General features: G+C 49.7%; 1 protein-coding gene across 1 annotated transcript in view; it reads right to left on the bottom strand.

The window, feature by feature from the left end:
* The window catches only part of wnt9a (Wnt family member 9A), a 76,470-nt gene that overhangs the window by 38,316 nt on the left and 11,659 nt on the right, over positions 1-26,495 (bottom strand). The window contains exons 3-4 of the mRNA XM_033020417.1: positions 20,021-20,280; positions 5,753-6,018 (exon numbers count right to left, since the gene is read on the bottom strand). Coding sequence (XP_032876308.1) covers positions 5,753-6,018; positions 20,021-20,280 — 526 coding nt within the window. The remainder of the gene's footprint in view (positions 1-5,752; positions 6,019-20,020; positions 20,281-26,495) is intronic.

Below are 26,495 nucleotides of genomic sequence, written 5' to 3'. Positions count from 1 at the left end.
CTCCCTGCACTATTTACAGAGGGCCGATAAGCCGACAAAGCCGCACGTCCTTGGGATGTGGGAGGAAACTGGAGCACAAGAGTACTCTTGCCCAGAGTAGGGGAATCGATGGGGTTTAATGTGAAGGGGAAAAGATAGACAAAAGTGCTAGAGAAACTCAGCGGGTGCAGCAGCATCTATGGAGCGAAGGAAATAGGCAATGTTTCGGGCCGAAACCCGGAAGGGTTTCGGCCCGAAACGTTACCTATTTCCTATAGTGGTGATTGTTCAACTCTTTGCATGGAGCGAAGGAAACGTTGCCTATTTCCTTCGCTCCATAGATGCTGCCGCACCCGCTGAGTTTCTCCAGCACTTTTGTCTACCTTCGATTTTCCAGCATCTGCAGTTCCTTCTTAAAATCGGAGACGAGGAAACACTTTTTCCTCACAGAGAGTGGTGAGTCTGTGGAATTCTCTGCGGTGGAGGCAGGTTCTCTGGATGCTTTCAAGAGAGAGCTAGATAGGGCTCTTAAAAATAGCGGAGTCAGAGGATATGGGGAGAAGGCAGGATATGGGGATGATCAGCCATGATCACATTGAATGGCGGTGCTGGCTTGAAGGGCCGAATTGCCTCCTCCTGCACCTATTGTCTATTGTCTATTGACTATTAAAAGATTTAATAGGAATCTGAGGGGTAACTTTCACACAAAGGGTGATGGGTGTATGGAACAAGCTGCCTGAAGAGGTAATTGAGGCTGGGACTATCGCAACGTTTAAGAAACAATTAGACAGGTACATGGCTAGGACAGGTTTAGAGGAATATGGGTCAAACGCAGGCAGGTGGGACTAGTGCACATGTCTATACACTGTGGACGGCTTAGTCCAGTTTAGTTTATTGTCACGTGTACCGAGGTACAGTGAAAAGCTTTTGTTGCGCGCTAACCAGTCAACGGAAAGACAACACATGATTACAATCGAGCCGTCCACAGTGTACGGACACATGATAAGGGCGTTCTTTTTTAAAGGAGTTGAGGAGGAACTTCTTTAGTCAGAGGGTGGTGAATCTGTGGAACATACGTTGCCACAGAAGGCTGTGGAGGCCAAGTCAGTGGATATTTTTAAGGCAGAGATAGATAGTCAGTGCCGATGTCAAGGGTTATATGGTATATGGATGGTATATGTATATAGGTATATAGGTATAGATAGGTATATGGATGGGAAAGGAATGGAGGGTTATGGTCTGAGTGCAGGTAGATGGGACTAGGGGAGAATATGTGTTCGGCACGGACTTGTAGGGCCGAGATGGCCTGTTTCCGTGCTGTAATTGTTATATGGTTATATGGTTATATGGTATTATGGGGGAGAAGGCAGGAAAATGGGATTAGGAGGCAGAGATCAGGCATGATTGAATGGCGGAGTGGACTCGATGGGCCGAATGGCCTAATTCTACTCCTATAACCTGTGAACTTGTGGAATAATATTCAGTGCACGGTAAAGTGGAGTAAAGTCCGATTAAAGATATGTCGAGGGTCTCCGGTGAGGTGGATTGTGGTTCGGGCCCACTCTCTGTTTGGTGAGAGGACGGTTCAGTTGCCTGATAACAGCTGTGCCACTGTGGCACCCCCACAGTATCATTAAATCCCGTTAGTTCTCGTCATGTTCAGATTGCATTGGTGAAGACTGCATCACTACAGGAAGAACCCTGTCAAATTTCTGGAAAGTTCCAAAGCAAACAGGAGTGGTATCCGCTTGGTTTCAAACGTGGTAAACTTAATTTTCAATTACATAACAAAATAAACACAGCCTTGTGCGATCAGATTTAGTTCTAGTTTCATTTAGTTTAAAGATGCAGTGCAGAAACTGGCCCTTTGGCCCACCGGGTCCGCGCCGACCAGCGACCCCCCGCCCACAAGCACGTACAAACTCCGTACAGACAGCGCCCGTAGTCGGGATCGAACCTGGGTCTCTGGCGCTGCAAGCACGGGAAGGCAGCAACTCTACCGCTGAGCCACCGTGACTGCCCAGATTTCCAGGACCACAGGTTTTCAATGATGTGCTTTGCTCCTTCCTTCTGCAGCTTGGAGATACAGCTGGGAAACAGGCCCTTCGGCCCCTCCAAGTCCGTTCCGACCACCTGTTCATACTTCTATGTTGTCCCACTCTCTCATCCACCCCCCATTACAAAGTGCCTGTGTGGGCCCACTAACCCGCACGTGCTTAGGGTGGAAATCGGAACACCCGGAGGAAGCCCACGCGGTCACAGGGAGAAGGTGCAGGCACCACACGGGCAGCGCCCGAGGCCAGGATGGATGCCGGGTCTCTGGGGCTTTGAGGCAGTGGCACTACCCGCTGCGCCCCCGTGCAAAGCCTAGATTTCCTGAGTTTGGGAAGTAAATTATACAACACATATACACATATTCGCAGAAAGACATGGGGCCTGGGACTGCTCCTTCCCAGCTGAACAACCCGTGACTGACGAGAGATCTCCTGAGCCAACATCCACCCACCTCACTGGAGATGGCTGCATTAGTTTTAAGCTGACTTTTACAGAACATTTTCTTGCACGAAACATCATTAATCTCGCGTAGTCTTCCCGCTGACTGGATAGCACGCAGCAAAAAGTTTTCAACAGCACCTCAGTACAGCGATGACAAACTAAGCTGAACTAGGTACGTGGGATTTCACATTCAATCGCTTGACCATGAAGTCTAAACAATAGACAATAGGTGCAGGTGTAGGCCATTCGGCCCTTCGAGCCAGCACCACCATTCAATGTGATAGACAATAGACAATAGGTGCAGCAGTAGGCCATTCGGCCCTTCGAGCCAGCACCGCCATTCAATGTGATCATGGCTGATCATCCCCAATCAGTACCCTGTTCCTGCCTTCTCTCCATATCCCCTGACTGCTATTTTTAAGAGCCCTATCTAGCTCTCTCTTGAAAGCATCCAGAGAACCTGCCTCTACCACCCTCTGAGGCAGAGAATGGCTGATCATCCACAATGTACCCCGTTCCTGCCTTCTCCCCATATCCACTGACGCCGCTGTCTTTAAGAGCCCTATCTAGCTCTCTCTTGAAAGTATCCACAGAACTTGCCTCTGAGGCAGAGAATTCCACAGACTCACAACTCTCTGTGTGAAAAAGTGTTTCCTCGTCTCTGTTCTAAATGGCTTCCCCTTATTCTTAAACTGTGGCCCCTGGGTCTGGACTCCCCCCACATCGGGAACACGTTTCCTGCCTCTAGCGTTTCCAAGCCCTAGTTTCCCAATAAACTATTAAACTAAACTAACTAATAAAAGTTAAGTGAAAAGCTTTATTTTGCATGCTATCCTATCAAATAATACCCCTCATGTCCTTTGAAAAAAATCCCTGTAGAAAATAATGTTCTCGTTACTATGTGATCCGCCTGACTAGAGCATTTGGTATCTTGAGGTCGTTGCAAGTTTGATCCAGATTATTATTGCTGTTTTTCTCCACGCCTCTTCATCCCATTGCCCCTCAAAAACAGAGCATTGCAACTTTTAAATATCATCCCATCAGCACTCACAGGAAGTGTTACACTTCTGCCAAGGTTTGCCGAGGTAATACGGATCCGTCTGAAGAAGTGTCCTGAGCAGAAATGGTCTCTGTCTATTCCTTCCCACCCCCCGATGCTGCCTGACCCGCTGAGTTCCTCCAGCTCCTTGCATTCAGGTTTAACGGGCATGTCCCACTTAGGCGATTTTTTAAGGCAACGACAGGCGACTAGTTTGTCGCCACACGGTCGCTGGGAGTCGTCTCCTCAGTCGCGCATAAAGTCGTAGCGTCTTTCTGGTCGCCGCTAAATTTTCAACATGTTGAAAATTTTTCGCCGACAGTGGGTTTGGCGCCAATGAGCGTAGCTTGACTTCTCCTGACGTAGGTGCTGTCGTAGGTTGTCGCCATGACAGTCGCCGGCAGTTGCCTAAAAAAATCGCCAAGTGGGACAGGCCCATCAGTCTGGATTTTTTATTGTCACATGTACCGAGGTACAGCGCACAGCTTTGTTTTGCGCGATGTCCAATCAGTACAGATGCATGGATAGGTGACGTTTCACAGAGTGATGGAGTAACTCAGCGGGTCAGGCAGCATCTGTGGAGAACATGGATAGGTGACGTTTCACAGAGTGCTGGAGTAACTCAGCGGGTCAGGCAGCATCTGTGGAGAACATGGATTGGTGACGTTTCGGCTCGGGACCCTTCTTCAGACCCGATACTATCTCACCACATCCGATGTAATCCTAAATAAATACAATCAAGCCAAACTCCAGCACAATAGGTAGAGCAAAGGGGAAGATACAGAGTGCAGAATATAGTTCTCAGCATTGTAGCGCACCAGTTCCACAGACAAAGTCCAATGTCCGCAATGGGGTAGAGGGTGAGTGAAGGGGGAGACACAAATTGCAGGTTATAGTTTGGTGACATTTCGGGTCGATACCCCTTCTTCAGACTGAGAGTCAGGGGAGACACGGAGATATGGAAGGGGAAGGTGTGAAAATGAGACATCAAAGAGGACAAAGTTACAAGGAAAATGTAGGATAGATCATTGTTAGCTTGGGGAAGGTGACAACGAGGTGTACACAGATAAAACTTATTCAGGAGGACAGTCAGACTGGTCGGAGAACTGGGAAGAGGGAGGGAAGGAGAGAGAGAGGGAAAGCAAGGGGTCACTTGAAGTTAGAGAAGTCAATGTTCACACCGCTGGGGTGTAAGCTGCCCAAGCAAAATATGAGATGCTGTTCCTCCAATTTGCGCTGGGCCTCACTCTGACAATGGAGGAGGCCCAGGACAGAAAGGTCAGTGTGGGAATGGTTTGGCAACCGGGAGATCAGGTTGGTCTAGGCAGAGTGGAGAATATAGGTCGGGAGAATATAGTTATGAAGGGGAAGAATGAAGGGGGAAGAGTGAAGAGAGAAGGGGGAGAGAGAAGGGGAAGTGAGAAGGGGGAGAGAAAAGGGGGAGAGAGAAGGGGAAGAGAAAGGGGGAAGAGAGGAAGAGAGAAGGGGGAAGGGAGAAGGGGAAGAGAGAAGGGGGAGAGAGAAGGGGAAGAGAGAAGGGGAAGAGAGAAGGGGAAGAGAAGGGGAAGAGAGAAGGGGAAGAGAGAAGGGGAAGAGAGAAGGGGGAGAGAGAAAGGGAAGAGAGAAGGGGAAGCGAGAAGGGGAAGAGAGAAGGGGAAGAGAGAAGGGTAAGAGAGAAGGGGGAGAGAGAAGGGGGAGAGAGAAGGGGAAGTGAGAAGGGGAATAGAGAAGGGGAAGAGAGAAGGGGAAGAGAGAAGGGGGAGAGAGAAGGGGGAGAGAGAAGGGGAAGAGAAGGGGGGAAGAGAGAAGGGGGGAAGAGAGAAGGGGGGAAGAGAGAAGGGGGGGTAGAGAGAAGGGGAGAGAGAAGGGGAAGAGAGAAGGGGGGAAGAGAGAAGGGGGAGAGAGAAGGGGAAGAGAGAAGGGGAGAGAGAAGGGGGGAAGAGAGAAGGAGGGAAGAGAGGGGAAGAGAGAAGGGGAAGGGAGAAGGGGAAGAGAAGGGGGGAAGAGAGAAGGAGGGAAGAGAAGGGGGGAGAGAAAATGGGAGAAGAGAGAAGGGGGGAAGAGAGAAGGAGGGAAGAGAAGGGGGGAAGAGAGAAGGGGAAGGGAGAAGGGGGGAAGAGAAGGGGGGAAGAGAGAAGGAGGGAAGAGAGGGGAAGAGAGAAGGGGGTGAAGAGAGAAGAGTGGAGAGGGATAGTTTAACATGGTGAGGCCACGGTGCTGGGGCAATGAATCTCTCACCTTGACACCGACGTTAGTGTTGTGCAGATCCACGCGTGCCCGTAGATCCTTGTTAGACTTCTTCTGCCCCATGAACTCCTTGACGAACTTGTTGCTGTACTTGAGGTTGTCCCCGCAGCCGCCCCACTGCCAGGCCTCGCGGTTCTCCAGGTCGGGGGCTTCGTCGCAGGTGCAGCGCTCCATGCGCCCGGCGCTGCAGGCCTTGGCCAGCGCGTGGGTCAGGCCCGCCGAGGAGATGGCGTAGAGGAAGGCCGTCTCTTTGAACCCTGAGCCACCGGGTGGGGGGGGGAGAAAGTAAAGACCTTTAACACACACACCTCCCACATGGAGAATGCACTTTAACTGCAGGTACAGAGTAAGTAAGTAAGTAAGTAAGTACATTTTATTTATATAGAAAGTTTATATAGCAACTCGCCTTGAAACCAAAGTGTTTTACATAGAAGAAATAATTAAGTTTACGTACATCCATAGAAAAAATTAAATAAAAATGTGTAATATGTTTAATGTTTAATAAGGGTGTAACATTGAACACATTCGGAGAGATTTGGGGGCGGCACAGTGGCACGGCAATAGATGATAGACAATGGGAACAGGAGGAGGCCATTCGGCCCTTCGAGCCAGCACCGCCATTCAATGTGATCATGGCTGATCATCCACAATCAGTACCCCGTTCCTGCCTTATCCCCATATCCCCTGAGTACGCTATCTTTAAGAGCCCTATCTAACTCTCTCTTGAAAGCATCCAGTGAACTGGCCTCCACCGCCCTCTGAGGCAGAGAATTCCACAGACTCACCACTCTCTGTGAGAAAAAGTGTTTCCTCGTCTCCGTTCTAAATGGCTTACTCCTTATTCTTAAACTGTGGCCCCTGGTTCTGGACTACAAGCCCAGCCGCTCCATTCTCTCAGCATATGACAGATCCTCCATCCTGGGAATTAACCTTGTAAACTTACGTTCCACTCCCTCAATAGCAATCTCAGTCCTAAATGGTCTACACCTTATCTTAAACTGTAACCCCTGGTTCCGGCCTCCCCCAACATGGGGAACATTTTCCCTGCATCTAGCCTGTCCAATCCTTTAAGGATTTTATATGTGTCTATAATTCCGTTCGCCCTCAGAACTATATCTAACTCTCTCTTCAATACATCTTCAATACCTGCAGCCTTTGTACCCTTTCATAGAGTGGTAGTGCTGGCTCGAAGGCGGTGCTGACTCCTGCACCTATTGTCTATTGTCTATTGTCTATTGAGATGAGGAAACATTTTTCACCCAGAGAGTTGCCTATATGGAGAATTCTCTGCCACAGAAGGCAGTGGAGGCAGTGGAGGCCAGTCGCCCATTCCTTCTCTCCAGAGATGCTGCCTGACCCGCTGAGTTATGCCCCTGTCCCACTTAGGAAACGTCTGGAGACTTTGCGCCCCACCCAAGGTTTCCGTGCGGTTCCCGGAGGTTCCCGGAGGTTTTTGTCAGTCTCCCTACCTGCTTCCACTACCTGCAACCTCCGGCAACCACCTGCAACCTCCGGGAACCGCACGGAAACCTTGGGTGGGGCGCAAAGTCTCCAGAGGTTTCCGTTCAGGTGTCCTAAGTGGGACAGGGGCATTACTCCAGCATTTTGTGATTATCTTTAGTTTTGTTTAAGAAAGAATGGCAGATGCTGGAAAAATCGAAGATGGGCAAAAATGCTGGAGAAACTCAGCACGTGAGGCAGCATCTATGGAGTGAAGGAATGGGTGACGTTTCGGGTCGAGACCTTTCTTCAGACTGATGTGGGGGTGAGGGGGGGGAAATAAAAGAAGAGGCGGAGACAGTGGGCTGTGGGAGAGCTGGGAAGGGGAGGGGAAGGAGGGAGAAAGCAGGGACTACCTGAAATTGGAGAAGTCAATGTTCATACCGCTGGGGTGTAAACTACCCAAGCAGAATATGAGGTGCTGCTCCTCCAATTTGCGGTGGGCCTCACTCTGGCCATGGAGGAGGCCCAGGACAGAAAGGTCGGATTTTCGGAATGGGAGGGGGAGTTGAAGTGTCTGAGCCACCGGGAGATCAGGTTGGTTATTGCGAACCGAGTGGAGGTGTTGAGTGAAACGATCGCCAAGCCTACGCTTGGTCTCACCAATGTTGATCAGTTGACACCTGAGTCTAGTTTCGTTTAGTTTAGTTTACAGTACAGCGCGGAAACAGGCCCTTCGGCCGACCGAGTCCGCGCCGACCAGCGAGCCCCTCACATTAACACTACACTACACACACTGGGGACTATTATTTTTGCACCTACACCAAGCCAATGAACCTACAAACCTAAGATGGACAAAAAAAGCTGGAGTAACTCAGCGGGGCAGGAAGCATCACTGGAGAGAAGGAATGGGTGACGTTTCGGGTTGAGACCCTTCTTCAGCATTTTGTGTCTATCTTCGGTTTAAACCAGCATCTGCAGTTCCTTCCTACACATTGCCTACAAACCTGCACGTCTTTGGAGTGCGGGAGGATACCGAAGATCTCGGAGAAAATCCACTCGGGCCACGAGGGGGGGGGGGGGGGGGGGGGGAAGGTACAAACTCGGTGGAGACAAACACCCATAGTCAGGATGGAACCCGGGTCTCTGGCGCTGTGAGGCAGCAACTCTACCGCTGCGCCACCGTGCCGCCCAATGATGTTACTTAAACAAATCCTTACTTTAACTGTGTTCTTCTTAATCTCTTCTTAGACTATCTTTCATCGGACTTTACCTTGCACTAAACGTTATTCCCTTTATCATGTATCTGTACACTGTGGACGGCTCGATTGTAATCATGTATTGTCTTTCCATTGACTGGATAGCGCGCAACAAACAGCTTTTCACTGTACCTCGGTACACGTGACAATAATCTCAGATGAGCCACAGTGTGTCCAATTGTTGAGCACCACCAGACTGGGGAACAGCTTCTTCCCCTCTGCTATCGGGGGTTTGAACGGTCTTTCCATAAACTGCTCACTGTTCGATTCAACTCCGCTCCATTGCGAACATTCTTTAGTTTAGTTTAGTTCATTGTCACGTGAACCGAGGTACAGTGAAAAGCTTTTTTGTTGCGTGCCATCCAGTCAGCGGAAAGACAATACATTCCAAAGACGTACAGCGGTAGAGTTGCTGCCTCACAGCGCCAGTGACCCCGGTTCGATCCTGACTACAGAGTTTGCACGCTCTCCCCGTGACAGCTTTTAGTGTCTATCCCAAACTCCAGACAGTAGCATGACTGATGAATTCCCTCTCCCTGACTACATGTACTGCCTTTAAGTCCCTTGTTAAAATACATGGATGAATGCGCTGGGAAATCGGCTGGAGTTAAGTAGTTGTCATAAGCATCACCTCGCTTCGCCAACACCAAGTCAGGATGCGTGGGCTGGGTCTCCTATTCCTTGGAACACAGGAGGATGAGGGGTGACCATGAGGGGAATAGATCGGGTGGACGCACAGAGTCTCTTGCCCAGAGTAGGGGATCGAGGACCAGAGGACATGTGTTCAAGGTGAAGGGGAAAAGATTTAAAAGGAATCTGAGGGGTAACTTTTTCACACAGGTGGGTGTATGGAACAAGCTGCCAGAGGAGGTGGTTGAGGCTGGGACTATCCCGTCATTTAAGAAACAGTTAGACAGGTACATGGATAGGACAGGTTTGGAGGGATATGGACCAAGCACAGGCAGGTTGGACTAGGGTAGCTGGGACATTGTTGGCCGGTGTGGGCGAGTTGGGCCGAAGGGCCTGTTTCCACACTGTATCATTCTATGAGTCTATGACTAAGAAAGATCCAGACTCGAAACAACGCCTATCCATGTTCTCCAGAGATATTGCCTGACCCGCTGAGTTACTCCAGCACTCTGTGAAACGTCACCTATCCATGTTCTCCAGAGATGCTGCCTGACCCGCTGAGTTACTCCAGCACTCTGTGAAACGTCACCTATCCATGTTCTCCAGAGATGCTGCCTGACCCGCTGAGTTACTCCAGCACTCTGTGAAACGTCACCTATCCATGTTCTCCACAGATGCTGCCTGACCCGCTGAGTTACACCAGCACTCTGTGAAACGTCACCTATCCATGTTCTCCACAGATGCTGCCTGACCCGCTGAGTTACTCCAGCACTCTGTGAAACGTCACCTATCCATGTTCTCCACAGATGCTGCCTGACCCACTGAGTTACTCCAGCACTCTGTGCCAGAAGCACATTCAGGATAACATTGTGACAGTTTTCTTTGCCTTATCTTTGGATCGTGGGACAGTCCAGGACCAAAGGATACACAGCCTCGGAATAAAAGGACGCACCTTTAGAAAGGAGATGAGGAGGAATTTCTTTAGCCAGAGGGTGGCGAATCTGTGCCATTCATCGCCACGGGAGGGCAAGTCAGTGGATATTTTTAAGACGGAGAGAGATAGATTCTTGATTAGTGCGGGTGTCAGGAGTTAAGGGGAGAAGGCAGGAGAATAGGGTTAGGAGGGAGAGTTAGATCAGCCATGATCGAATGGCAGAGCAGACTTGATGGGCCGAAAGGCCTAAATCTGCTCCTATGTCTTAGAAACATAGAAACATAGAAAACATGTGCAGGAGTAGGCCATTCGCCCCTTTCGGGCCAGCACCGCCATTCAATATGATCATTTAAGAATAAGGAGTAAGCCATTTAGAACGGAGACGAGGAAACACTTTTTCTCACAGAGAGTGGTGAGTCTGTGGAATTCTCTGCCTCAGAGGGCGGTGGAGGCCGGTTCTCTGGATACTTTCAAGAGAGAGCTAGATAGGGCTCTTAAAGATAGCGGAGTCAGGGGATATGAGGAGAAGGCAGGAACGGGCTACTGATTGGGGATGATTGAATGGCAGTGCTGGCTCGAAGGGCCGAATGGCCTACTCCTGCACCTATTGTCTATTGTCTATTGTCTATTGGCTGATCATCTAAAATCAGTGCCTCTTTCCTGCTTTTTCCCCATATTCCTTGATTCCGTTAGCCCCAAGAACTAAATCTTACGGAAGATAGACACAAAATGCTGGAGTAACTCAGCGGGACAGGCAGCGTCTCCGGAGAGAAGGGACAGGTGACGTTTCGGGTCGAGACCCTTCCATCAGTCTGAGGACCAGACCCGAAATGTCACCCATTCTTTCTCTCCAGAGATGCTGCCTGTCCCGCTGAGTTACCCCAGCATTTTGTGTCTTCCAGCATCTGCAGTTCTCTCCTACACTAGCTAAATCTAACTCTCTCTTGAAAACATCCAGTGAATCGGCCTCCACTGCCTTCTGTGGCAGAGAATTCCTCTGGGTGAAATTTTTTTTCCTCATCTCAGTCCTAAACGGCCTACCCCTTATTCTTCAACTGTGACCCCTTGGTTCTGGACTCTCCCAACACAGGGAACATTTTCTCCTGCATCTGGCCTATCCAGTCTTGTTAAGATTGTTAAAGGCTTGGACACACTAGAGGCAGGAAACATGTTCCCGATGTTGGGGGAGTCCAGAACCAGGGGCCACAGTTTAAGAATAAGGAGTAAGCCATTTAGAACGGAGACGAGGAAACACTTTTTCTCACAGAGAGTGGTGAGTCTGTGGAATTCTCTGCCTCAGCGGGTTCTCTGGATGCTTTTAAGAGAGAGCTCTTCAAAATAGCGGAGTCAGGGGATATGGGGAGAAGGCAGGAACGGGGTACTGATTGGGGATGATCAGCCATGATCACATTGAATCGAGAGGGCCAAATGGCCTACTCCTGCACCTATTGTCTATTGTCTATTGTCTATTGTCAGTCCCTTAAGAATTTGATATCTTTCTATGAGATCCTTATGCCACTTAGGAAACCTGAACGGAAATCTCTGGAGACTTTGCACCCCACCCAAGGTTTCCGTGCGGTTCCCGGAGGTTGCAGGTGGTTGCCGGAGGTTGCAGGTAGTGGAAGCAGGTAGGGAGACTGACAAAAACCTCCGGGAACCGCACGGAAACCTTGGATGGGGCACAAAGTCACCAGAGGTTTCCCTTCAGGTTTCCTAAGTGGGACAGGGGCACCTTTCACTTCCTTCGAAATTCCAGTGAACACAGATGAAAGATAGTTGTATGATACCAAAAAAAGTCAGAAGACCAGCGAGAGTTTTTTTCTCCCCCCCTCTTTCTTTGCGATTTGTAACGGAGAATGCAAAGAGAGTGTGGTTTATAGTTTAATTAGGTGACATTGCATATGTGGGGCTTATCTGAAGTGTGCAGTTTGTAGAAGTTACAACTGGCCTCATAAATCAGTCGACTGTTCACCAGATGTGCCTTAATAAACTCATAACCTTTCTGCTGGCAAGACGATTGAACATGGAAAAAATAATTACAGTCAAATGTACTTGTTCTCTTGGACGAGAAATGCTCTTTTAATTTCTTTACTGGGAAAAATTTGAGAAGTCCAAATTTAATTGCTGTCTCAGTGGAAGAAATAGTTGAGATCAAGTCCTCAGTTTAAGAATAAGGGGTAAGCCGTTTAGAACGGAGACGGGGAAACACTTTTTCTCACAGAGAGTAGTGTCTGTACGGAGTCTGTACGTTCTCCCCGTGACCGCGTGGGTTTTATCCGAGATCTTCGGTTTCCTCCCACATTCCAAAGATGTGCAGGTTTGATGGTTAATTGGCTTGGTGTAAGTGTAAATCGTCCTGAGTGTGTGTGAGGCAGTGTTAGACAATAGACAATAGGTGCAGGAGAAGGCCATTCGGCCCTTCGAGCCAGCACCGCCATTCAATGTGATCATGGCTGATCATCCCCAATCAGTACCCCGTTCCTGCCTTCTCCCCATATCCTCAGACTCCGCTATCTTTAAGAGCCCTATCAAGCTCTCTCTTGAAAGTATCCAGAGAACTGGCCTCCAGGCAGAGAATTCCACAGACTCACAACTTTCTGTGTGAAAAAGCATTTCCTCGTCTCCGTTCTAAATGGCTTACCCTTATTCTTAAAGCCCTATCCCACGGTACGAGTTCATTCCAAGAGCTCTCCCGAGTTTAAAAAAAATCAAACTCGTGGTAAGCACGGAGAATGAACGTAGCGGGTACGTCGGAGCTCGGGGACGTCTCTTAGCTCTAACGACAGGCACTCGGGAAGACTCGCTAACGGCAGGTAAGCACGGGAAGACTCGTGAAGATTTTTCAACATGTTGAAAAATGTCCACGAGAGCCCCGAGTACCGACCAGCGGCCATTACCGTAAATCTCCGAGTTCGAAGCAGGGCAAACTCGGGAGAGCTCTTGGAATGAACTCGTACCGTGGGACAGGGCTTTTAAACTGTGGCCCCTGGTTCTGGACTACCCCAACATCGGAAACATTGTCTCTCCATTCCCTCCTCAGATGCTGCCTGACCCGCTGAGTTCCTCCAGCACTTTGTGTTTTGGTGTTAATTCCAGCATCTGCAGTTCCCTTCTGTCTCTGTTCTAACTACGTTTCGGAAAACTCTGTTTTCCTCATCTCCGTTCTAAATGGCTTACCTCTTATTCTTAAACTGTGGCCCCTGGTTCTGGACTCCCCCCAACATCGGGAACATGTTTCCTGCCTCTAACGTGTCCAAACCCCTAATAATCTTAAATGTTTCAATAAGATACCCTCTCATCCTTCTAAACTCCAGAGTTTACAAGCCCAGCCGCTCCATTCTCTCAACATATGACAGTCCCGCCATCCCGGGAATTAACCTTGTGAACCTAGGCTGCACTCCGTCAATAGCTCCCCATTACCTGAATATCTATGGGCCCATCCAAATGTTTCATGAACGTCACCAACTCGTGTTTGTCACATAACCCTCTAAACCCTTCCTGTACATCCAAAAGCCCTTTAAATGCCACTATCATATCTGAGCGTCAAGACATAAGTGCCCTTTGGTAAATTGCTCTTTCGTCTGAGAAAGGTTCCACCAAAAAGTACAATTCTAAAGGAACAAGACTCAAACAACAAGGACAATACTAAAAAAGGGGATTTTTGAAGCAGAAGTTCATCATGTGACAGGAGCAGAATTAGGCCATTCGGCCCATCGTCAAATCCACCATTCAATCATGGCTGATCTTTCTCTCCTTCCTAACCCCATTCTCCTGCCTTCTCCCCATAACCCCTGACACCCGTGCTAATCAAGAATCTGTCTATCACTGCCTTAAAAATATCCATTGACTTGGCTTCTCACAGCCGTCTGTGGTAAAGAATTCCACAGATTCTCCATCCTCTGACGAAAGAAATTCATCCTCATCTCATTTCCGAAAGGAATGTCCTTCAATTCTGAGGCTGTGACCTCTGGTCCTAGACTCTCCCACTAGTGGAAACATCCTCTTCATATCCACTCTATCCAGGCCTTTCACTATTCGATAGGTTGATAGGTTCTTGATTGACAATAGACAATAGACAATAGGTGCAGGAGGAGGCCATTCGGCCCTTCGAGCCAGCACCACCATTCAATGTGATCATGGCCTATCATTCCTGCCTTCTCCCCATATCTCCTGACTGCTATTTTTAAGAGCCCTATCTAGCTCTCTCTTGAAAGCATCCAGAGAACCGGCCTCCACCGCCCTCTGAGGCAGAGAATTCAACAGACTCACCACTCTCTGTGAGAAAAAGTGTTTCCTCGTCTCCGTTCTAAGGGCGTCGAATGTTACGGTGAAAAGTGAGGAGAATGAATTGTCTTTCCGCTGACTGGATAGCACGCAACAAAAGCTTTCCACGACACACATGACAATAAACTAAACTAAGAACGAATCTAGCAACTAAGAATGGGGTTGAGAGACAAAGATAGCTCAGCAGTGATTGAATGGCGGAGTAGACCTGATGGGCCTAATGGCCTAAATCTGCCCCGGTGTCTTATGGTCGTGAGCATTCAAAAGTGAGTTGAGCTTTCATAACAATCCACAGTTACATAATTATTATTTATACAAATTTTAAATTTTCATGCACCAATGTTCTCTGGATATCGAGTGTCATTTATTTTTCTATGTCTTCTTATCAACTATAATGACTTCCCTCAGTTATTTTTCTCTCTTCCTTAAGATCTGTCACAGAGAAATAATCATTCTTTTAACTCTCTGAGTCCTGTATGGTATTCCTTGCCTCCACCATGCTCTAACTAGCGCAAAGAAACATAGAAAATAGGTGGGGGAGTAGGCCATTCGGCCCCTTTCATCACCTCTTCCCCTGCATCCTTCTGCCTCAGTTCTCAGTATGAAGAAGGGAATGCAGAAACAAGTAGCTGGTTCACACAAAATGCTGGAGTAACTTTTTTTGTTTAGTTTAGAGATACAGCGCGGAAACAGGCCATTCGGCCCACCGGTGCCGCGCAGACCAGCAATCCCCGCACACTAACACTATCCTACACACACCAGGGACATTTTTTACATTTACCAAGCCAATTAACCTACAAACCTGCACGTCTTTGGAGTGTGGGAGGAAACTGAAGATCTCGGAGAAAAACCTACGCAGGTCACGGGGAGAACGTACAAACTCTGTACGGACAGCGCCCGTGGTCGGGATCGAACCCGGGTCCCCGGCGCTGCATTCGCTGTGAGGCGGCAACTCTACCGCTGCGCCACCGTGACTGCCCGTGACCCAGCGGGTCAAGCATCATCGCAGGTGAACGTGGATAGACTTTACTTTGGAATTTAGACTGTAGAGATAGTGTGTGGAAACAGGCCATTCGGCCCACCGAGTCCATGCCGACCAGCGATCATACGCTGGTTCTATCCTACACATGAGGGACAATTTACAGTTCATCAGAAAGGTCAGTTCAGTTTAGATTATTGACACGTGTACCGAGGTACAGTGGAAAGCTTTTGTTGTGTGCCAACCAGTCAGCGGAAAGACAATACATGATTGCAATCGAGCCATCCACAGTGTACAGATACATGATAAGGGAATAACGTTTAGTGCAAGGTAAAGCCAGCAAAGTCCGATCAAGGATAGTCCGAGTGTCACCAATGAGGTAGATAGTAGTTCAGGACCGCTCTCTGGTTGTGGTAGGATGATTCGGTGGCCTGATAACAGCTGGGAAGAAACTGTCCCTGAATCTGGTGGTGTGCGTTTTCACACTTCTGTACCTTTTGCCCGATGGGAGAGGGGAGAAGAGGGAGTGGCCGGGGTGCGACTGGTCCTTGATGATGCTGCTGGCCTTGCCGAGGCAGCGTGAGGTGTAGATGGAGTCAATGGAAGGGAGGTTGGTTTATGCGATGGTCTGGGCTGCGTCCACAATTCGCTGCAATTCCTTGCGGGTCTTGGATGGGGGGCTGTTCCCAAACCAATGGGAGAAGCCAATTAACCTACAAACCTGCACGTCTTTGGAATGTGGGAGGTGACTGGAGCACCCAGAGAAAACCCACGCAGTCACTGGGAGAGCGTGCGAGCTCTGGAAACGGGTTTCCTCCGGGTGTTCCGATTTCCTCCTACATCCTAATGGGCCTGTCCCACTTACGCGACTTTTTCGGCGACTGCCGGCACCAGTCATAGGTCATTACAAGTCGCCGAAAATTTCCAACATGTTGAAAACCCAGTGGTGACCAGAACAAGGTACGACTCTTTGGGAGACTACTCACGACCATACGGGCTTCACCCCAGGGTATCGCCTGTACGGTCGTGAGTCGTCTCCTCAGTCGCCCAAAGAGTCGTAGCGTCTTTCTGGTCGCCGCTGGATTTTCAACATGTTGAACATTTCCGGCAACCTGCTGCGACTATGTAATTTGTGTAAGTGGGACAGGCCCTTAAAGATGGTGAAAGATGAGGCATCCCACCTGCATGCTTGTGGGCGGATTGGCCCTCTGCAAAGTGCCCCTTGTGTGCAGGGAATGGATTCGAAAATGGGATAGCACAGGACTAGTGTGATGGATGGTCGGTGGGCCGAAGGGCCTGTTTCTGCGCTGAATCTCGAAATTAAAATGTTTTTAAAATTCTCGTTACCATCATGTTCCAATCACAGCTGCATTTTACTATTCCGATCCTTCTCTCCGATTCTGAGGGCAAGTATCTAACTAAATAACGCTCCCTCTCTTCTGTCAGCTATTAGCACAACGAACTGAACAGGCACCTTCCTCCCCCTGCACCAGATTCGAAAGAGCACAACTTACTTTAAATGCTACTAAATCTTTTGCTGGTTCTAGAAATGTGACTCCATGCTAAAGCCAAGAAAAATATCCATTACTCCACCAGTGTGATATTTAATTTCCTACATCATTCAGCCCCGGAGTTTTTTTTTCCTAAGTAAGACTGTCTAATGTTGAATTGCAAGCGCAGGCAGCTTGCTGTCACTGGCTCATGTTTACAGAGGTTTAGGTTAGTTTACTTTAGAGATACTTAGCATGGAAACAGGCCCTTCAGCCCATCGAGTCTATGCCAACCGCTGATCACCCGATCACACTAGTTTAGTTTAGTGTAGTGTAGTTTAGTTTAGTTTAGTTTAGGGATAAGCCCGGAAACAGGCCCTTCAGCCCATCGAGTCAATGCCAACTGCTGATCACCCTATCACACTAGTTTAGTTTAGTTTAGTTTTGTTTGGTTTAGTTTAGTTTAGAGATACAGCCCGGAAACAGGCCCTTCGGCCCACCGAGTCCGCACTGTCCAGCGATCCCTGCACATGGACACAATCCTACACACACACACACACTAGGGGCAATTTTTATTTTACACTTATACCAAGTTCACAAACCCAAGCCAATTTAACTACAAACCTGTACGTCTTTGGAGTGTGGGAGGAAACTGAAGATTTCGGTGAAAACCCACGCAGTCACGGGGTGAACGTACAAACTCCGTACAGACAGCGCCTGTAGTCGGGTGCTGTAAGCGCCGCAAGGCAGCAACTCTACCGCTGTGCCACCGTGCCACCCTAATTCTGTGTTTATCCCATTTTCAAATCTACTCACTAGGAAGGAACTGCAGATGCTAAATTAAACCGAAGATAGACACAAAAATGTGACCACACGGTGGCACGGTGGCGCAGAGGTAGAGTTGCTGCCTTACAGCGCCAGAGACCCGGGTTCGATCCCGACTACGGGCGCTGTCCGTACGGAGTTTGTACGTTCTCCCCGTGACCCGCGTGGATTTTCTCCGAGATCTTCGGTTTCTTCCCACACCCCAAAGACGTACAGGTTTGTGGGTGAATTGGCTTGGTTTAAATGTAAATTGTGTCCCTAGTGTGTGTAGGATTGTGTTAATCGCTGGTGGCGCGGGCGTGGTGGGCCAAAGGGCCTGTTTCCGCGCTGTGTCTCTAAACTAAACTAAATCCCAAAGACGGGCCAGTTTGTAGGTTTATTGGCCTCTGTAAATTGCCCCTCTGTAAACATACCCTACCTCCAAGATCATAAGTAACAGAAGCAGAATTAGGCCATTCAGCCCATCAAATCTACTCCGCCATTCAATCATGGTTGATCTATCTCTCCCTCCTAACCCCATTCTCCTGCCTTCTCCCCATAACCCCTGACACCCGTACTAATCAAGTATCTATCTATCTATCTATCTATCTATCTATCTATCTATCTATCTATCTATCTATCTATCTATCTATCTATCTATCTATCTATCTATCTATCTATCTATCTATCTATCTATTTTTGCCAGCAATGGCTGCCTCGCGCAACAGTCTGTCTGTCCCTTCTTACCTTGTGTTTAACTAGTATGGGTTAAATGTATGTTTTTAGTGTTCCTAGGCTTGTTTTATGTGGGGGATGGGGGGGGGGGGGGCGTTGGGAGAATGTTTTATAATCTCTTATCTCGACGGAGATGCGATTTTTCCCCGTATCGTTTCTCCGTCCGCACTGCGGCCTAACATCGAGGAGTTGGCGGCCTCTGCTGGAGACCGACTTCTGAAAGCTCCACCGCGAGTGCCTGCGGGACTTTACCATCGTGGAGCCCGCGGTCTCTGGTCAGAGACCGACATCGGGAACTCCAAGCTGCGGGAGTTTCGACCGCCCCGACCTGGGAGCTTCGACCCCCGGCTGCGGGAAATTGGATCGCCCCACGTGGGAGCTTTGCTCGCCACAACGTGGGGGCTTCGATCGCCCTGACGGAACCTTCGATCACGCCGACGGAAGTTTGATCGCCCCGACGCAGGAGTTTCGATCGCCCCGACGCAGGAGTTTCGATCGCCCCAACGTGGGAGTTTCGATCGCCCCGACGCAGGAGTTTCGATCGCCCCAACGTGGGAGTTTCGATCGCCCCGACGACTGCCCCGACCGAGAGAGAATAAAGAGGAAGAAGATTGGACTTTGTTGCCATCCATCACAGTGAGGAATGTAGGGAATCCGCTGTGGTGGATGTTTATGTTAACTTTTATGTAGTTATGTGTCTTGCTGCTCCCCCCCCCCCCCCCCCCTGGTCTGGCTGCATGGTAATTCACACATCAATGTACCTTAATTGGTACACGTGACAATAAAATACCTTCGAAACAATATTCCATTATTTCGATTCATTAGGGTAGAACTAGTGTCCCGGGGTGATGATTGGTGGGCAGAGACTCGGTGGGCCGAAGGGCCTGTTTCCACACTGTATCTCTGAACTAAACTAAACCCCAAAGACATGCGAGTTTTGTCGGTTTATTAGCCTCTGTAAATTCCCCCTCTGTACACTCGTTCTATTCGCTAGGGTGATGTTCTAGGGTACCTCACCGAGGAGTCCCATGCAACCTGTTTCTCTCGCGGTTCACAGGCTCGCCAGCCGCATGCCACTGTTGCGGGCTGGAAGAGTCTGTGTACCACGGGTACACATGACAATAAACTAAACTAAACTAAAGTATTCGTAGTTCGCATTTTAATATTTGAATAAATATTTTTGATTAACAAAAAAGGGTGATGATCGGTGGGCAGGGACTCAGAGGGCCGAAGGGCCTGTTTACCCAGCAGGGTGGGCAAGGACTCGGAGGGCTGAAGGGCCTATCTACCTAGCGGGGTAAGCAGTGACTCGGAGGGCCGAAGGGCCTGTTTACCCAAAGGGGTGGGCAGGGACTCGGAGGGCCGAAGGGCCTGTTTACCCAGTTGGGTGGGCAGGAACTCGGAGGGCCGAAGGGCCTGTTTACCCAGTTGGGTGGGCAGGAACTCGGAGGGCCGAAGGGCCTGTTTACCCAGTGGGGTGGGCAGGGACTCGGAGGGCCGAAGGGCCTATTTACCCAGTGGGGTGGGCAGGGACTCGGAGGGCCGAAGGGCCTATTTACCCAGTGGGGTGGGCAGGGGCTCGGAGGGCCGAAGGGCCTGTTTACCCAGCGGGGTGGGCAGGCTCGGAGGGCCGAAGGGCCTGTTTACCCAGCGCAGTGGGCAGCCAGAGGTAGGGGGAGTGTAGAGCGGCAGGCGATGACTAACCTCTCCTGAGCAGGCTGGTTCGGTAGCGTCCCTCCAGCGTGCAGTTCCAGCGCTCGAAGCGGAACTGGTACTGGCACTCCAGGGCGCTCATGCTGATGGCTTCCATCAGGGTCTCGGCCACACCAGGGTCTCGCCGGCACATCCGTCGCTGCTTGCGCTCCAGCTTCAGCCGGTCGCACACCTTGAAGTGGGCCTTGCCGTGGGTCTGCTCCGCTGCCTGGCTCAGTGGCAGGATGGTGAGGGGCTCATTGCCCGTTAAACTGCGGAGGGGGGCAGAGACAAAGACGTGAATGAACAACTGCACGAGCTAAACGACAAAGATCCTATAGCGAGCAAGATAGACCACTCCTGCTAAATGCAATGGGCTGACGTGTAGTACGCAACAGAGCAGAACGTGGGCCTTTTTTTCATCCATTTTAGTAACCCGACCCGACCCGACCCGACTCGCAGTGTAATCAACGTTGCAGGGGAACAGTTTGTGTTAATAAATTATAATTCTGAAAATGAGGAGAGGATTTTTACCAAAGAACTTTTATTTTTACGAGGATGTTTCCGTAACCGGCTTCCGTCTCCGCACTAGTATCTTTGCTCCGCTACGGGATCTTTGGTGCGGAGACGGAAGCCGGTTACGGAAATGGGGCTGAAAATTACCCATGACCGTACTACGTCTTTTTCGTCGAGTGACCTCTCTTGCTCGCTATAGGATCTTTGCTAAACGGTAGTCAAGCATCAAGGGTCAAGAGTCAACAGTGTTTTATTGTCATGTGTCCCAGATAGAACAATGACATTCTTACTTGCAGCAGCACGACAGAACATGGAAACATCGTACACTGTGAACAATATTATAAACGAGAGAGAGAATGTCCAGTGTGTGTATATACAGATGCTCCCCGATTTACGATGCTTCCACTTGCGATATCTCGACTTCACGATCGGCAAACTCTCGGCAACGGCAGCGAGCCGCGCGTCACTTCCGGTCACGTGATCGCAACGTATTAAACGCGTTTTCGACTTGCGATATTTTCGGTTAACGATGGGTTTATCGGAACGTAACCCCCATGTGGGAAAGTTAGGCGAGGGGGGGTCGAGGAAGAGCTGTATTCACATACTCACAAATACACATGTATATATAGATCATTCATATATTTATATATACATATGAGCGCGCGTGTGTATATATATGGGCCGAAAGGACCGAATGGGCCGAATGACCTAATTCTGCTTCGATTACTTTATTACAAACCAGCCTCCCTTCCATTGACTCCATCTACACCTTACTCTGCCTCGGCAAGGCCAGCAGCATAATCAAGGACCAGTCCCACCCTGGTCACTCCCTCTTCTCCCCTCGCCCAACTTGCCCACACCGGCCAACATGTCCCAGCTCCACTAGTCCCACCTGCCAGCATTTGGTCCCTATAACTCCAAACCCATCCTATCCATATCCATTTGACCCAGTCTCTGCCCTAGTACCACCTCACGCTGCCTCAGCAAGGCCAGCAGCATAATCAAGGACCAGTCGCACCCCGGCCACTCCCTCTTCTCCCCTCTCTCAATCGGGCAAGAGGTACAGAAATGTGAAAACGCCCACCTCCAGATTCAGGGACAGTTTCTTCCCAGCTGTTATCAGGCAACTGAACCAACTAGAGACCTTTACTGGACCTTATCATGCTCCAAATGTTATCCTTTATCCTGTATCTGTACACTGTGGACGGCTCTATTGTATTGTCTTTCAGCTGACTGGATAGCGCGCAACAAAAGCTTTTCACTGTACCTCGATACACGTGACAATAAACTAAACTCAACCAGTTGCATCAGATACTATTATAAAGGCAGATTATAGATCTTTTACCCAGAGCAGGGGAATCAAGAGCCAGAGGACATAGGTTTAAGTTGAGAGGGGGGAAAGATTTAACCGTGTGGAAACAGGCCCTTCGGCCCAACTAGCCCACACCGACCAACATGCCCCATCCACGCTCATCCTACCTGCCCGTCACGTGGGGGTACCTTTTTCACACAAATGGTGGTGGGTGTGTGGAACGAGCTGCCGGAGGAGGTGGTTGAGGCTGGGACTATCACAACATTTAAGAAATAATAATGGGCCTGTCCCACTTACGCGACATTTTCGGCGACTTGCCGACACCCGTCATAGATCGTTACAGGTCGGCAAAAATTTTCCAACGTGTTGAAAATCCAGCGGCGACCAGAACAAGGTACGACTCTTTGGGCGACTACTCACGATCATACAGGCTTCACCCCGCGATATGTCGCCTGTACGGTCGTGAGTCGTCTCCTCAGTCGCCCAAAGAGTCGTAGCGTCTTTCTGGTCGCCGCTGGATTTTCAACAAGTTGAACATTTTTGCCGACCTACAACGACCTTTGACGGGCGGCGGAAGTCACGTAAGTGGGACAAGCCCGTTAGACAGGTACGTGGATAGGACAGGTTTGGGAGGGGATATGGGCCAAACGCAGGCAGGTAGGATGAGCGTAGAATAGAATAGAATAGTTTCTTTATTGTCATTGTAACATGAACCATGTACAACAAAATTGTAAAATGTCAGCCAGTCAGTGCACCATTCAAACATTTCTAAAAGCTAACGATACATACAAAGTAAAATATTTAAAAAGATAAACAACTAAAATAAATATCATAAAAATAGCACGCATAAACACCCAGCCCTACATCCTTCTGTCGATTTCATGTATGTATGTATCGCCCCTGCGTTCCTTGGCGTAGATGGGGCATGTTGGTCGGTGTGGGCTAGTTGGGCCGAAGGGCCTGTTTCCACACTGTATCACTCTATGACTCTACGAAGGCAGGACAATCAGTGGATGTAGAGGCTATGAGCAAGTCTGAATGTCAGAGGGTGGTGGGTGTATGGAACGAGCTGCCAGAGGAGGTAGCTGTGGCAGGGACTAGAGCAATATTTAAAAGACAATCAAACTGTGATGTGGATAGGACAGGTTTAGAGGGATATGGACCAAGTGCAGGCAGGTGGGACTAGTGTAGATGGGGCATGTTGGTCAGTATGGGCAAGTTGGGCCGAAGGGCCTGTTTCCACACTGAATCACTCAACCTCTCTTTTTTTTCTTTCAAAATATGTATTTAATTTAACGCTGCGCGACCTTTCGAGTTTTATTTGTTATTTCAAGAATACTCCCTCAAACATTAATGATGAGCTGTGGGGGGGCCAGTGGGGGGAAAGGTGATCTATCATAAACACATCAGGCTGCTTTAGTTTTGTCTACCCCGGTCCCTAAAGAGCACCTTAACCCCCACCAACGTGACAGCGCGCTCGGCCAAACCACTCCACTTCCTCTCGGGATAATTGGACAAAGTCTTACGCGGCAAGATTGCAAAAAAAGATACAGGCAGGGAGAAGAAAGGACGGAAAGGATTTTAAAAAAATAACAAAAGTGGATGCAAATGCTCCAGGAAAGATCTGGTGCAAGGGACAAAAAGTGCCGGATCCTGCAAACTCCGCACAGACAGCACCCGTAGTCAGGATCGAACCCTGGTCTCTGGCGCTGTGAGGCAGCGACTCCACCATGCCACCCTATTTGTAATCACGATCGCAGTCACGTACAGTCTTTCCGCTGACTGGATAGCACGCAACGAAGACGATTCTCACTGTACACGTGACAATAAACTAAACTATCTGTAGTTCTCCAACGAGTTTGATCGTCCTCCTGATTAAATTGTCAATTCTACATTTTCTTTGGACTCTTTCCCCTTTGATATCTCATTTTCACACCTTACCCTTCCATATCTCCGTGCTTCCCTCTCACCTGACTCTCAGTCTGAAGAAGGGTCTCAGTGTGAAGTACCACTGGATCACTGTAACGCCTCTTGTGCTACAAGTGTAGACAATAGACAATAGACAATAGGTGCAGGAGGAGGCCATTCGGCCCTTCGAGCCGGCACCGCCATTCAATGTGATCATGGCTGATCATCCACAATCAGTACCCCGTTCCTGCCTTCTCCCCATATCCCCTGACTCCGCCATCTTTAAGAGCCCTATCTAGCTCTCTATTGAAAGTATCCAGAGAACCTGCCTCCACCGCCCTCTGAGGCAGAGAATTCCACAGACTCGCCACTCTCTGTGTGAAAAAGTGTTTCCTCGTCTCCGTTCTAAATGGCTTACCCCTTATTCTTAAACTGTGGCCCCTGGTTCTGGACTCCCCCAACATCGAGAACATGTTTCCTGCCTCTAGCGTGTCCAAACCCTTAATAATCTTATATGTTTCAATGAGATTTTCCTCTCATCCTTCTAAACTCCAGAGTGTACAAGCCCAGCCGCTCCATTCCCCCAGCATATGACAGTCCCGCTATCCCGGGAATTAACCTGGTGAACCTACGCTGCACTCCCTTTGGTTTAGTTTGGTTGTCACGTGTGCCGAGGTAGAGTGAAAAGCTTCTTGTTGCGCGCTATCCAGTCTGCGGAAAAACAGGGCGGCACGTTGGCGCAGTGGTAGAGTTGCCGCCTTGCACACCCGGGTTCGATCCTGACTACGGGCGCTGTCTGTACGGAGTTTGCACGTTCTCCCCGTGACCTGCGTGGGTTTTCTCCGGGTGCTCCGGTTTCCCCCCCACACTCCGAAGATGTAAAGTTTTGTAGGTTAATTGGCTTCTGTAAAATTGTGATTTGTGCCTAGTGTGTGTAGGATAGTGTTAGTGTACGGGGGATCGCTGGTCAAACCGAAGGGCCTGTTTCCGCGCTGTATTTCTAAAACATATAAGATTATTAAAGGTTTGGACACGCTAGAGGCAGGAAACATGTTCCCGATGTTGGGGGAGTCCAGAACCAGGGGCCACACAGTTTAAGAATAAGGAGTAAGCGGAGACGAGGGAAACACTTTTTCTCACAGAGAGTGGTGAGTCTGTGGAATTCTCTGCCTCAGAGGGCTGTGGAGGCCGGTTCTCTGGTTACTTTCAAGAGAGAGCTAGATAGGGCTCTTGAAGATAGCGGAGTCAGGGGATATGGGGAGAAGGCAGGAACGGGGTACTGATTGGGGATGATCAGCCATGATCACATTGAATGGCGGTGCTGGCTTGAAGGGCCGAATGGCCTACTCCTGCACCTATTGTCTAATAATGTAGAATAAGGAAACACCTGCGAGGAAGGTAACATTCATGAAACCCAGGTGGAGCGATACACCTAAACAAACGGTGAACGAGAGAGAGAGGCAGGAAGAGAGTGAGAGAGAGAGAGAGAGAGAGAGAGAGAGAGAGAGGGAGGGGGAGGGGAGAGTGAGGGGGGAGAGAGTGGGGGAGAGACAGTGGGGCTAAAGCAAATGAGTGGGAGAGATTGGGGGGGAGATAGAGTGGAGAGAGTGGGGGGGAGAGAGTGGGGGGGAGATAGAGGGGGGATAGGGTGGGGGAGAGAGGGGGTAGAGAGAGTGGGGGAGAGATAGACAGGGGGATATAGTGGGGGAGAGAGTGGGAGAGAATGAGTGGGAGAGAGAGGGGGTAGAGAGAGTGGGGGGGAGAGAGTGGGGGAGAGACAGTGGGGCTAGAGAGAATGAGTGGGGGGAGATAGAGTGGAGAGAGTGGGGGGAGATAGTGGGGGGATATAGTGGGGGAGAGAGTGGGAGAGAATGAGTGGGAGAGAGTGGGGGGAGATAGAGGGGGGAGATGGAGGAGGAGAGAGTGAGTGGGGGAGATAGAAGAGGGATAAAGGGGGGAGAGGAGAGAGAGGGGTCGAAAGTGGGGCAGGGGGGTAGAGGGGGGGGGGAGATTGCTTCTCTCTGTCTCCCACACGTTTGAACCCGGGTCAGGCTGGCTTGGGGAATGAGCGCTGTTGTAAGCGGTGTTGATTTTCCATGCCATCAGCGGGGGCTGCACTTGGACGGGGTTCAAGGGGGTGAAAGTGCACGTGTGTAGCCAGCCAGCCAGCACTGCCCCTGCCGCGTGTAGTGTGTCCCAGAGCCACACCGGCCCAGCCCCGATCCCCGCTCCAAGCAGCCTTCATGACATCATTACCTTATGACATTATTGGCTTAGTCAAAGGCAATAGACCATTTTTTGACAGCTCCCCTCACTGTAAGTTGGCACTGGCCCACCTGGTTTTATTTACATAAGGAAGCATTATAGCAGCAGCTGGTCTGATGCCGCATTTTTCCAGTCCCTGGTTGGACTTAACCATTGACTTGCTCTCGACTGAGAAAAATAATCTCATACACAAGGCACAATCTAGAGCGCTCTGTACCACCGAACACCTAATAAAGGCACGCTCAGGCATTTAGACTCATAGAGTCATCGAGTGACACAGTGTGGAAACAGGCCCTTCGGCCCAACACGCCCACACCGGCCAACAATGTCCCAGCTACACCAGTCCCACCTGCCCGCGTTTGGTCCGTAACCCTCCAAACCTGTACCTATCTAACTGTTTCTTAAACGTTGGGATAGTCCCAGCCTCAACGACCTCCTCTGGCAGCTCATTCCGTACACGAGTCTGAAGAAGGGTCTCGACCCGAA

Source organism: Amblyraja radiata, chromosome 4 (assembly GCF_010909765.2).
Source record: "Amblyraja radiata isolate CabotCenter1 chromosome 4, sAmbRad1.1.pri, whole genome shotgun sequence".
In the NCBI taxonomy this organism is placed as follows: Eukaryota; Metazoa; Chordata; class Chondrichthyes; order Rajiformes; family Rajidae; genus Amblyraja; species Amblyraja radiata.
The sequence above is the reverse complement of the archived record's forward strand: the minus strand, read 5'-3'. Positions and strand labels throughout refer to the sequence as shown.